A 13827-nucleotide genomic window follows, 5' to 3' on the forward strand; every position below is an offset into this window, starting at 1 on the left:
CCCCCCACCCCCCCCCCCCCCCACCCCCCCCCCCCCCCACCCCCCCCCCCCCCCACCCCCCCCCCCCCCCACCCCCCCCCCCCCCCACCCCCCCCCCCCCCCACCCCCCCCCCCCCCCACCCCCCCCCCCCCCCACCCCCCCCCCCCCCCACCCCCCCCCCCCCCCACCCCCCCCCCCCCCCACCCCCCCCCCCCCCCACCCCCCCCCCCCCCCACCCCCCCCCCCCCCCACCCCCCCCCCCCCCCACCCCCCCCCCCCCCCACCCCCCCGCCCCCCCACCCCCCCCCCCCCCCACCCCCCCCCCCCCCCCCCCCCCCCCCCCCACCCCCCCCCCCCCCCACAACCCCCCCCCCCAACCCCCCCCCCCCCCCCCCCCCCCCCCCCCCCCCCCCCACCCCCCCCCCCCACAACCCCCCCCCCCCCCCACCCCCCCCCCCCCCCACCCCCCCCCCCCCCCACCCCCCCCCCCCCCCACCCCCCCCCCCCCCCCCCCCCCCCCCCCCCCACCCCCCCCCCCCCCCACCCCCCCCCCCCACCGCCCCCCGCCCCCCAAACCCCCCCACCCCCCAACCCCCCCCCCCCCCAAACCCCCCCCCCCCCCAACCCCCCCTCCCCCAAAACGCCCCTGCCCCAACATGCCCTGTCCCCCAAAACGCCCCTCCCCCCCAAAGCCCCCCTCCCCCCACCCCCCCTCCCCCCCCACCCCCCCCCCATCAGCCCCTGCCAGCATGGCCAATTGACCATGATGGCAGGGGCTGATGGGAATTGTAGTCCATAACATCTGGAGTGCCAAAGGTTCGCCACCACGGACCTAAGTCCATGAAGGGCAGATCTACCCAATGCTTTTCAATGAAAGGTAGACCTGTCTTCCAAGAAGCTCTCACATAGCTGCAGAGATAGCTCATCAGTTCTTTTTAACTGGAAAACTATATATTATCAGAATTGGCAGGAAGAGCTGAGCACGACTATGCAGTTTTTGGGCTGGAAAGGCGCCCAAGATCAGAGCCTGCAGAGCAAATGTCCTGGGGCAACTTTCAGCAAATGGCGGCAGAGAGAATCCCTTCAACTGCACACGAAATGCCGGGTGCCAGCTGAGGGTGTGACTGACTAGAGAGCAAAACAGTTGGGCGAGGAACATAAGATGCCTCCTGAGCTCTGCATTCCGCGCAGGAGACGTCTTGCAGGTGACTTAAGGGGAAAAGGTGCACTTTAAAGGGTTCTGCCAAAAAGATGCCATGAGCAGAAATAAGGCCATCTTGGGGGGGGGGGGAGGGGGGAGGACATCCTGGGGAAAAAAGGTGTGTGGAATTCCTTCCCAAGATGCCTTTTTAAAGGTCCTCACAACGAACCAGAATTGTGCATTTGAATATAAGCCATGAGGAGTAATTAACTACTATATTACATACCTATGTACTTGGCCAGTTGCCCATGATCCGTCTTTTAGATTTGCATGCAGTTTTGTGCAGATAATATATTTATGCTTTGCTTCTACAGGGTCCTCCTGGGAATCGTGGTTTTCCAGGTCCTGACGGCTTGTTAGGACCCAAGGTAAGTTGACACGAATCAGCAAAACACATGCAAATATTTTTAAAAAGACAGAAAAGGGGTGACCGATGTAGGAGGCCACAAGCACTTAATATCTGGAAACCCTTCATGCATGCAGTATTTACTCCAAGTCTGTTTGTTCCACAGTGGGGTCTCCCCACATTTCTTAATTTCCACATGAGGAAGTGCCCCACTGATTCCTTTAAGTCCAGCCACCATTTTGTCTACCCTCCTTTTCTGGGTCAGGAGGTTGTTTGTTGCCCCTTTTGTGTATGTGGGCAGGGGAGAGGGAACTCTTTTAATGATCTATCGCTCCTACAATAGATGAAGATGCTCATTTTTTTAAAAAAAAATAAGTCCCATCTGCAGTGGTGGGATTCAGCAGGTTCGCACCGTTTTGGCAGAACCGGTTGTTAAAATGGTGCTTGTAAACAACCAGTTGTTACATTGTTTGAATCTCACCAGTGGAACCAGTTGTTAAATTATTTGAATCCCGCCACTGCCCACCTGTCTCCAGGAAGTGCTGGGCGAGAAGTGGGCAGAGCTGCTCCTGAGTTGTTAGGGGGCAGGTAGGCAGGAGTAGAAAACCCAAAGGAAGGCAAACACACACTTACAATACAACAACCTTTTTTGGCATATTAAAATAGGCTCCAGAGCATTACAGACATTTCTGAAGTACAAATCAAAAGTACATTCAAAACAGATAAACTGTATCTAGCATTGGACGTTATGTAGAAAATTCTGTCACTTGTAAAAGAAATTTTGCTACTTTTCCCAAGAGCACGGCCTCTGTGTTATTTAACAAAAGCTCCACAACAGAGTTGTCAGAGTCTCTTTCAGATCTGTCTAAGACCCGCCCAGGAGAGAAATTCCTAATACCCACATATCTCGGACAGTCAAGTATAATGTGAGCAAGGGTCTCCGCTTGGTTTTTACAGTGTGGACAGACACGATCCTGGAGAGGGATAGATAGGTAGCGACCCTTTGTAATGGCCAATGGGAAAGTATTGCATCTGGCCCTTGTAATAATCCATCTCTGTTGGGGTTCAGTTAATGGTTCAAGATATTTGGCTTTGTGCCCCTGTTCTGGTACTATTCTGACAGAAAGGGGTGAGCATGATTTATTTGCTTGGCCCAACAAGATATGATATTCCTGTTCTAGAAGTCTGCTTTTTAAGGTTTGCAGAATCTCTCTGGGTGACAGCATACAGAGATCTTCAAGTATTAAACCTAGAGAGTAGATTTTTGATTTAAGAAGAGATGCCCATCGGAGGCAACATAGGGTCCAAGCACACAATATATGGCAGCAACCATGCGCTCATCAGAGTTAAAACATAGTTTGATCCAATACTTGGATGTATTCAGCCATGCTCTTGTTTCAAGTAGGTTCTGACCAGTTTCTAAGCATAGTACAGCATATGGTACAGAGTGTGGTACCCCAAGTATTTTGTAGAGGAAGCCAGATTGTATTCTTTCAACTGAGTTGTTCCATACAGCTATCCATAGGGGAACACACACTTGTCTGCTTTGCTTTTCCTGCGAATGGAGGGAAAATGTGTGTGCTACTGAAAATCTGATCTGAAGGAAACGTAGGCTCACTGCGGGTCAGATTACGAGTGCATAAATTGCTGACAGGATTAAACTCTGAAATTTGTAGCCATTAGTTTGCAACCAGCCCTTATTTTATATGAGCTCTTAGGAGTTATTTTGCCCATGTGGTAGAAATCGTTAGAACGTGTAGAGATTTGCTGTGCTGCATACATTTGCCAGTCTCCAAATGGAGCCTAGATGTCTCTCAGAATTGCAACTCTCCTCCAAACAACAGCATTCAGTTTCCCTGGAGAAAATGGCTGCTTTGGAAGATGGACTGCTCTTCCTCCCCTCCCCTCCCCTCCCCAGACTCCAGATCCACATCTTCAAGAGCTCCCCAACCAGGAGTTTACAATCCTAGCATTGCATCTGTATACTCTCTGATTTGTTGACTCGTAGGTTTTTCTCTATTTACTTATTTTTAGGATAGTGGACCAGTTTGAAAGATGAAAGAATTGTCTGGCCTGACCTGTTTTAAATGAGGGTTCAAGGAATAAAAATCTAGTTCCATCAATATGAATGTTTCAGTTTGAGAGACCACGGACTTATATTTCATTGATTTTTTTTTTGCAGGGTGCTCAAGGAGAGCGTGGTCTCGCGGGGGGTTCGGGCCCAAAAGGGGGCCAGGGGGATCCCGGTCGCCCCGGTGAACCTGGCCTCCCGGGTGCCAGGGTAAGGAAATGATGCCAATTTTATTGATTGATTGATTGATTGATTGATTGATTGATTGATTGATTGATTGATTGATTGATTGATTGATTGATTGATTGATTGATTGATTGATTGTTTAGATTTGTACACCGCCCCATCCCCATCCCAAATAGATTTATTTTTTGTTTAGATTTGTATACCGCCCCATCCCCATCCCAAATAATTTAGAAATTTGTCCATATTTAATCCATGCTGCAAAGTTTTGAAAGAACAGCCAACTTCACTCACAGTATGCTCTTAAACAGAGTCAGGTCCTTCTAAGGGTATTATTCTATTTAGGATTGCATTGTGAGATGAAGAACAAAAGAAGGGGGAAATCCCAGATGTGCATATCAAGCTTTCAGTATATGGAGGCATTCAAAACGCAGTAGTTATACTGAATTTTAAAAGCCAGTAGAAATATGAGAGACCATTAAGCAATAGCTATAGGCTAAAGACTAAGGCAATGTTTTAGCAACATCCAAATGTATCTTGAATACAACGTGTGATTGGTGTTTGGAATATGCTGCCACAGGAGGTGGTGATGGCCACTCACCTGGATAGCTTTAAAAAGGGCTTGGACAGATTTATGGAGGAGAAGTCGATCTATGGCTACCAATTTTGATCCTCCTTGATCTCAGATTGCAAATGCCTTAGCAGACCAGGTGCTCGGGAGCAGCAGCAGCAGCAGAAGGCCATTGCTTTCACCTCCTGCACGTGAGCTCCCAAAGGCACCTGGTGGGCCACTGCGAGTAGCAGAGTGCTGGACTAGATGGACTCTGGTCTGATCCAGCAGGCTAGTTCTTATGTTCTTATGTTCTTACGTTCTTGAATATATACATTCAAGTCCAGGATCAGATGATGAAAGGAGTTTTGATTCTCAAAAGATCACACTCCCAAAATCTTGATGGTTTCTAAAATGTCACTGGACTTGAATTGAGTTGCTCAGCTGCAGACCAACATGGCTACGTTCCAGATTACAGTGCATTGACAACAGCATATGTGAAAGAGATCTAGGAGTCTTAGTAGACCATAAACATGAGTCAACAGTGTGATGCGGCAGCCAAGAAAGCCAGTGCAAATCTGGGCGGCATTAATAGGAGCATTCTGTCTAGATCGAGGGACGCAATAGTACCGCTCTATTTTGCGCTGGTCAGACCTCACCTGGAATACTGTGTCGAGTTCTGGGCACCACAATTATAGTAATATTTTAATGGCCTATGGCTCTACAATAAAGGGCCTTTCCCCACTTACCTTAAGCCCCGCGCTACTCTCCTCAAGTAGCCCGGGGTTACCTGCACACTCCCTGCAACCCTTGCTTGGGGGCGTGACAGCGAGAAACGCCGCCCCTATGCTGCCACGGTCGCTGATCATGACCCTCGAAGCGTAGCGGCATCCCTGGCGCTGGAAAAAGCAGCGCTGTGCGTGGGGCAGCCAGTGAGCGTGCCAGAGATGCCGCTGATGCTGAGAGCGGCGCAGCAGCATAAGGGGGATCTTGCTGTGAGGTGGTGGAAATACTAAAGATGCAGCTTGACTGAGCTAGACTGACTGACTGACTGACTGACTGACTGACTGACTGACTGACTGACTGACTGACTGAATGAATGAATGAATGAATGAATGAATGAATGAATGAATGAATGAATGAATGAATGAATGAATGAATGAATGAATTCAAGAAGGGTATTGACAAGCTGGAACAGGTCCAGAGGAAAGCGATGAAAATAGTAGGAGGACTGGAATCCATGCCCCATGAGTAGAGACTTAGGGAACTGGGTATGTTTAGTCTGGAGAAGAGACGCTTAAAGGGTGACATGATAGCTGTGTTTAAATATTTGAAGGGATGTCGTGTTGAAGAGGGAGCAATCTTGTTCTCTGCTGCTACAGAGACTTGGACAAGGAGTAATGGATTCAAAGTACAGGAAAAGAAATTCCACCTAAACATTAGGAAGAACTTCGTGATGGTAGAGGCTGTTTGACAGTAGAATATGCTGCCTCAGAGTGTGGTGTAGTCTCCTTCTTTGGAGGTTTTTAAACAGAGGCTGGATGGCCATCTGCCAGGAGTGCTTTTATTGGGTGTTCCTGCATGGCAGGAGGTTGGACTGGATGGCCCTTGTAGCCTCTTCCAAATCTATGATTCTGTATCTTTTGCATGTGTGTGAATTGTTTTGTGTATCATTTTGCTCAAGCACTAAAACTACTTTTATTCTGGAACATCTAAATGTCTTGCAGGGTCTCACAGGAAATCCAGGCGTTTCAGGTCCGGAAGGCAAACCGGGTCCTTTGGTAAGTAAGTTTGGAATGTGTAGGAAAATTCAATTCCATTCAATAAGCCTTTATTGGCATATACGATAGTATAAAAATATATACACAATGGTATACACGATAGTATAAAAATACAGTCCCAGTTAAAAAGTGAATAGTAAAAAACTTTGCGTTTGTCATACATTCAGTTTACAAACTTCTGACAAAAACTTTGCCACTATAAGGCAACAATGAAAATCCTGACAATTTAAAGAGCGGAGAAGGGGGAAGGAGGAGGGCAATGGTGTTAACTACTTTATCTGATTTCGGTATAATGTCAATCGTGGATTTCTACAGCTTGGGATAACTTTCAGGCTGGATGGGAGTTCTTGGTATAATAAGCAGTTCAGGAGAATGTGTGGGATGGAATCCAGCTGTCCTATGCTACAGGTACAGAACCTCTTATCGCTTGGAAGACCTTTAAGTCTTCCTCTATCACTATGAGAGATGGCATGATGTTAAAATCTAGCCAGCCTTATATAAGAGCTCTCCCACAATGTGTATGCCGGAAGGATTTCGTGAAGCTATATCTGTAATATAATAGGCTGGAGGCATCCTAAGCAATTGAAAGGAATTGACATATTTGTTGGTGTAGGAAAATAAGGACTCAGATTTTACATGTTAGACTAAGAGTCTGGGAACACCTTAGAGACCAACAAGATTTTTGGGGTACTCGAAAGTCATGTTGGTTTCCAAGATGATAAAGTAAAGTAAAGTTTCCCCTTCAGTCGTGTTCGACCCTGGGGTTCCACTGCAAGATGATACTGAACTCAAATCTACGATGATTCTGAACTCAAATCTAGTTCTTCTACCGCAAGCCAACATGGCTGTCTTGCTGAAACTTTTCAGGTGACATTTTTCATCCTGGAGCATCAACTTCTCAATGCTTATATATTTCAATTTGCTTTTAGTATTTCCAGGGATTGGGTTTGGTTTTATTTTAAACTCCTTTTGTGGCATTTTCATAAAGTTGTTGTCTTACGTTGCTTAGGTCGAGTTATGTCACGGGACCAACATATCCTGTGGGGATGGTTCCATATGTTATGTTATTTTTGGGTTCAGAGTGATTTGCATTCCCCTCCGCGTCACACTTTTCTCCAAACAACAAACAAAAATGTTTCCATAAGGATTGCGTCTCCCCATATGAACCTACCCTACAAGTGAAATGGTCAGGCCACCTCTCGGTTACAGTATCAGTCTTGAACTTTGGAGGATCTGGTCTAGAATCTGTTCTCTACCATGAAAGCTCACTGGGGGCTATTCCGCACACGAGTAAAATAGGTTCGACCCAGTTCCCTGAGAAGGGTACTAACCTAGATCGAAGCCATTGTTGTTCCCCACTGCAACCAGCTTGATCCCAGCTCAGAGGGCGGAATCATCCTGTGTCTCTTTGCCACTCCGTTCCGATTGGCTACTGTTCTATGGCCATGTTCCGTCTATCCCCACACACATTATTAAAAAAACCGCCACAGGAATGGAGGGACAAAGGTGGTGTTTTTTGATTGGCCAGCTGTACGCATGCCCAAAACACTAAGCTGTGATTGGCTGAATGGGGGACTCCTGGCACCAGAGATTCTGCACTTTACTGGAATCGAGCTGAGTTCGTGTGTGGTTCCCTGAAAAAGTAATAGTTCCCAACTGGACATGGAAATTTGACCGTTATACGGGGCGAAGCTGGTACAAAACCACGTCGATCCCAGTGGTTGTGCGGAGCACTTAGGTCGAACACAGCTCGAACGTAGGTTGATAACGCAAGTGCAGAATCGACCTAGGTGTCTTTGGGCTAGTTGCATATTCTCACCCTAACCAACCTCACTGGGTTGTTGTAAGGGTAGAATGGAGGAGGGGAGGAGGATGGAAGCTATTTTGTATTATAAATGGCAGGGTATAAATTAAGCATATTAAATAAATGAAAATATGGTGGGTGTCTGTTGTAAGACATTTTATTTATCTATCTATCTATCTATCTATCTATCTATCTATCTATCTATCTATCTATCTATCTATCTATCTATCTATCTATCTATCTATCTATCTATCTATCTATCTATCTATCTATTTATTTATTTATTGGTTTTTTATACCGCTCTACCCGAAGAATCTGAGAAGGCGGTTATTACAACTATCTGAGTTTCACTCTACACAGTGCACTTGTAACCCCCATATAAATACCCCATTAAAATTAGATTAAAACAGATTTTTGAATTTAAAAAATTAGATTGTGTCCCTTTGAACACAAATACATGAATAAAGTAGAAGTCACATGGTAGGGGTGTTTTTTCAACTTTAAAGCAGCCACATGGGATTGCTAATTTGATTGGGTGCATGGGGGAAAGGTGAGTTTAACTCTCCTTCAGACCATTACCCCTATCTGAATTCCACCCAGCCCCTAAAGCTGTGATTGGCCCCAAAGGAGAGTCATACTGGTTAGGTATTGTTCTGAAAGAAATGACAGGTGCCTTATTGCGAGGGGCGAAAGGCTATATAAAGGCCAAAATATTTATAACTTTCAGCATTGAAACTCTGACGTTTTCCTAGGGTGCACCGGGAGAAGATGGCCGACCAGGGCCAGCGGGTTCCATAGGAATTAGAGGCCAGCCAGGAAGCATGGGTCTCCCTGGGCCAAAGGGCAGTAGCGTAAGTAACTCTTCTAATACCTGTTATTTATTATTTATCGGATCTATACTTTGCTTTGTAACAATAATAATGCAAGATAAATAGCATACTCTTTTTGTAAACTAGGGGGACCCTGGAAAACCCGGAGAAGCCGGCAATGCGGGTGTCCCAGGGCAAAGAGTGAGTTTTTTTCAAAATACATTTTCTTGAGTAAACACCACAGAATGTTCCTCTTGCGCATGTATGTTTGTTTGCTAATTTAATTTTCTTTCATTCTGTCATTTTAGGGAGCGCCTGGTAAAGATGGTGAAGTCGGCCCAGCTGGTCCTGTTGGTCCCCCTGTAAGTTCTCAAACAAAAATATTTATCTAGTCCAGGGGTGTCCAACTCTGGCGCTTCAGATGTTTATGGACTACAACTCCCATCAGCCCCTGCATCGCTTTGTGAAATTATTGGTACGCCAGCAGGGATTGATGAGGAATTCGTAATCCATGATCATCTGAAAGCCAAAGTTGGAGCATTCCAATCCTATTTTTGATATCAATTACCATACTAATCACCACATGAAAGAATGCCACTGAAGGATTATATCTCTATGGTGTGAGGTACTTGTGACTGTATTTTTACGGGAATGTGCTCCTTTCCTTAACGTCGCCTCCAAAAAGAAGAGGGCAGAAAAGTCATAGGAATTGGAGAAGTATGAATAAAATGAATTTAGATAATTGAAGGGTGAGGTGGGATGGACAGAAACCATCCACTGCTGCTGAAGCAAGACAAAGAAAGCAAATGTTTGTACAGTTCTGCTTGTAAAGGTTTTTTCACTTTGAATTGGGTTTTTCCACTTTGAATTGGTGCAACTTAGCCTGGGTGATGGTTGCATTACGTGGTATTATACAAAAGATCAAACAGTTTAATGACTGTTCTGAAACTCAGGCCCCTTCTGCGCAAGTCACTTAAAACTTTTGCAGAATGTTTGCAAGACCTTTTCAATCCCTCTGTCTGTTTGCAATCACCCCCCAAAATGTTCCGTCACCGCCCTGAGGGATTTTTTCACTCTTTTTTGGCGATTTGTAGAATCCATATTTGGAAATGCTTTGACGATTTAACCAGAAAATTTAAAAAAACCCACAGAGCTGATGAAAATAAAGGGACGAGGGGGCGCGGAGTGAAATCAGGGATGTGATAAAATGGCACTGAGGGGAAAGTTCAAAACACAAAAAATGCAACCTTTAATCTTGGCTTTTGACGAGGGAGTGACCTGGAATCCAAAACCTTGAAGCAAGAGGGAAACAGAGGCGTAGCTGCAGTGGGGACATTTGGGGCGGCTTGCTCCGGCCGCCACCATTGCAGTCACGTGGTGGGGGCATGGTGTGGTGTTTGGGGGGCATTTGGGGTCAGTGCAGGAGGGGGTGCTCAGGCAGTTCATGCCTCAGGCGCAGTTTCCCCTCCCTTCGTCACTGGATGGAAACATCCCTCCTCTTACTAACTGAAAGACTTCCGGGGTCATTGGCACTGCAACTTGGATGGTGTCAGTACAGAAATCTCTGCCCTGCTGGAACATTACCTTTGCTGCGGGGCAGATCTCCATCGTATAATTGATATTTGATATTACCACATTCAAAAGGTAAATATCATATCGTAAAATGTTGTGTGTGTTTCTTAGGGACTTGCGGGAGAAAGAGGAGAGCAAGGACCCCCTGGTCCTACAGGATTTCAGGCAAGTTCTTTTCCAATGGACAGCTGATAACTAGAAGCCTGTGTGTTAATTGTTCTGAATTACTTTGGATAAAACTGCTGAAAAGCTTGAGCAGAATAAATAGCTATGACTGTGCTACAAGTGTTTAAGGACATTTTTAATGACAAAAAACTCAGCAAAGAAAGCCTCTACAGTGCTTTCTCAAGTCTGCCATCAGTTGCCTTTATTATTATTATTATTATTATTATTATTATGATTATGATTATGATTATGATTATGATTATGATTATTATTATTATTATTATTATTATTATTATTATTATTATTATTATTATTATTATTATACAAAACAGTTATACACAGCAAACAAGATCAATATGCTGGATTTTGTATTTATTTATTTATTTAATATACTGCCCTATCCCCGAGGATAGGGCGGTATATTATTTTCCTTATTTTTCTGCATTATACTGCATTATACTGTGTATAATGGTCCCAGGGGAGTGCGTCGACGTCGTTTATGCCAACGCACCCCCACAGCATGGCCGTGCGGAAATGGCTTATGTATGTATATGATTGCTCATGCCAGGGACCTTTACTGGATGAGGGTGCTTAAAGAAGACTGTAGAGCAGCTTTTTTGAGGGGAAGGAGCTCTAAGACTTGAAATCTCCTTTCAAGTATACTAATCAACCATTTTCCATGAGTTGCCTTCTCTGATACCACATTTCTGAGACAAATATACATCTCTCATCCATAAATAGTTTTATTTGCATCCCACCTGGCTCAGGTAAGGGATACTCAATCACAACTTTAGTAACATCCGTATTGGCTGTTGTGGGTTTTCCAGGCTGTGTGGCTGTGTTTGGGTAGTTTTTGCTCCTAACATTCCGCCTGCATCTATGGTGGATTCCGCACAGCACAAATACAACACTTTAAAGCGTTTTGGGGGAGAACTTTGCACAGCTCTCTTCCCCAAAAAGACTTAAGTCCATTTTATTCCTTTCAACCCGGGTTTTTCAAAAATTGCTAAACTAGCAATCCTTTCCCCCAGCCTGGGTTAAAGACGTGTTCTGCCTGCTGGGTGAATGCAAAACAGGCAGGGAGCACTTTACGTCTCCTGCCCAAACCTCTTACTTTCAGTCCTGCTGCTCGTGCCCAACATTTTCTCTGCTGCAGTATATTTTCCGTGAAAGTTCCCCATGGAAGTTTCCTCTGCTTGCAGCTCATCACTGTGAAAAGTAGATGAATAAAGTTTGTTCAGTCTAGCGATCCCACGTACATGTCATTTTTTCCTTTCTTGTTTTGTTTTGAGGGGGATGTCTGTGAAGCTACAGTGACATGATTAGAGAAGCTGCAATATGTGCATATCTGTGTCACTGTAGCTTCACAGATATCCCCCTCAAAACAAAAAAGGAAAAACAACGCAAGCATGGGATCACTAGGTTAAACGGACTCTATTCATCTACTTTTTACAGCGAAATCTCCCCAGGCAGGTATGAACATCTTTTTCTGTGGTAACTCTTTCTTCTAGATTAGTCTTCTGAGAGACTGTTCCTCCCTGGCATTTCTTTTATGGGTGGTGGGGGGAGCCAACAAACTGTAGTGGTTAAGAGCAGGTGGACTCTAATCTGGAGAACCAGGTTTGATTCCCCACTCTTCTACATGAGCAGTGGAATCTTATCTGGGAGCTTGATTTATTTCCCCACTTCTGTGGATTCCTGCTGGGTGACCTTGTGCTAGTCTCAGTTCTTTCAGGACTCTGTCAGCCCCACCTACCTCACAAGGTGTATGTTATGGGGAGAGGAAGGACAAAAGGTTTGCAAGCCACTTTGAGTCTCCTTAGAGGACAGAAGGAGGGCGTGAATCCAAACTGTTCTTCTTTTTAAAGAAAACTATCAAAACAATTTCTGTTCTATGAGGGCTTCCCAGATTGGGCCTTCCCCCACTTACATTTTGCAGCTCGCTACTCTGAGCGCGAGCGATTTCCGCCCCAGGGTCGTGTTCCCCACTGGCCGGGGCAATCAGAAGGTGCCGTTTCTTCAGCGTCAGAAATGACGTACGCTGAAGGGACGTTAGAGCGCGGAGTCGGGGCGGCTGCGTTGTCGCCACCCGGACTCATGGGGAGCACCGCTGGACCACGCGCTATTTGGGGGCAGTAGCACGCAGCAAACGGTAGGTGGGGAAAGGGCCATTGATCCTGTAGGATCGATTTTGGGTTATTTGTTGGTTGGTGTTCTTACCTGATGTTTTTACTGTTTTGGATTATACTGCAGTGGTTTTAATTGTGGATGCTGTATAGGCATTGATACACTTTCAAAATAAATAAATTATCTCCTTCATTTCTGCTTTCCAGGGTTTACCTGGGCCTCCCGGCCCCCCAGGGGAAGGGGGAAAGCCAGGCGATCAGGTAACCACTTCTCGAGTTGAGCTTCACAATCTGTGTTTGCGTCTGTTTTCATTCTATGTATTCTTGCAATATCTGCCATGTTTTCAAGCAAGTGTGGGGCCACATACCAGCTACTACTTTTGCCCCAAAGAGTTTTGCCATCTCTAAGGCCCCTTCCGCACATGCAAAATAATGCGTTTTCAAACCACTTTCACAACTGTTTGCAAGTGGATTTTGCTATTCCGCACAGCTTCAAAGAGCACTGAAAGCAGTTTGAAAGTGCATTATTCTGCATGTGCGGTGTAACGAAAGGCGCTTTATCCCTGCTCTATATTATTTGGTTTGTTTGATCGCTGCCACCAATAAATTCTTTACTATAGCCCACAAAAACTGTTCTTATCGGACACCACCTCCCTTTCGTTTGGGGACTCACAGACACAGACAAAAATAGAGACTGGAACGGACAAAAACTTAAAACTGGCTTAACAGAGGCTTCTCAGGTAACTTTGAGAGGTTATTAGCGTGTTGGTTTCAGAGAAAGATTGCTTTAGCTTAAAGGTTGCAGATATGTTACTGGCTTAACGGTTGCAGGCACTTCACTTAAGTTACAAAATGAACACTTCCTTTGAAGGTGTCACTTTAGCACAGAATTTCACTTCAGAAAAGAAAGATGTTTCTCTAGAGGTTTTACACTCTCTGTTAAAATACTTCAGTCCACTGTACCTCACCACAAAAATAAAACACCAAGTCTATGCCCTGTGGGATTCAGGCATAACAGCCTCCCTCTCCCACAATCCCAAATTTGGCCCCTCTGCCACAGGACCGGGCCTCTCAAGACTTGTGTTAACTTGGAGGACAGACTTTTAGATTTTTTAAGAGGTTTCCCTCAAAAACACCTGAGGGCGGACTCTCTCCTCCAACTCAGGGTTTCAGATGTTTCAAATAGCTTCCTCAGCTACTACTGAATAACAGCAGTGAGAGATCTGAGCGGATTCTCCT

At 45.8% G+C, this 13827-nt stretch overlaps 1 protein-coding gene across 1 annotated transcript in view; it reads left to right on the forward strand.

Moving 5' to 3' along the window:
* COL5A2 (collagen type V alpha 2 chain) overlaps positions 1 to 13827 on the forward strand; it is a 140779-nt gene that overhangs the window by 74100 nt on the left and 52852 nt on the right. The window contains exons 21-28 of the mRNA XM_048483707.1: positions 1496 to 1549; positions 3710 to 3808; positions 6059 to 6112; positions 8669 to 8767; positions 8873 to 8926; positions 9034 to 9087; positions 10409 to 10462; positions 12796 to 12849. Of these exons, the coding sequence (XP_048339664.1) occupies positions 1496 to 1549; positions 3710 to 3808; positions 6059 to 6112; positions 8669 to 8767; positions 8873 to 8926; positions 9034 to 9087; positions 10409 to 10462; positions 12796 to 12849 (522 nt within the window). The remainder of the gene's footprint in view (positions 1 to 1495; positions 1550 to 3709; positions 3809 to 6058; positions 6113 to 8668; positions 8768 to 8872; positions 8927 to 9033; positions 9088 to 10408; positions 10463 to 12795; positions 12850 to 13827) is intronic.

This window comes from Sphaerodactylus townsendi, linkage group LG02 (assembly GCF_021028975.2).
Source record: "Sphaerodactylus townsendi isolate TG3544 linkage group LG02, MPM_Stown_v2.3, whole genome shotgun sequence".
Classification (NCBI taxonomy): domain Eukaryota; kingdom Metazoa; phylum Chordata; class Lepidosauria; order Squamata; family Sphaerodactylidae; genus Sphaerodactylus; species Sphaerodactylus townsendi.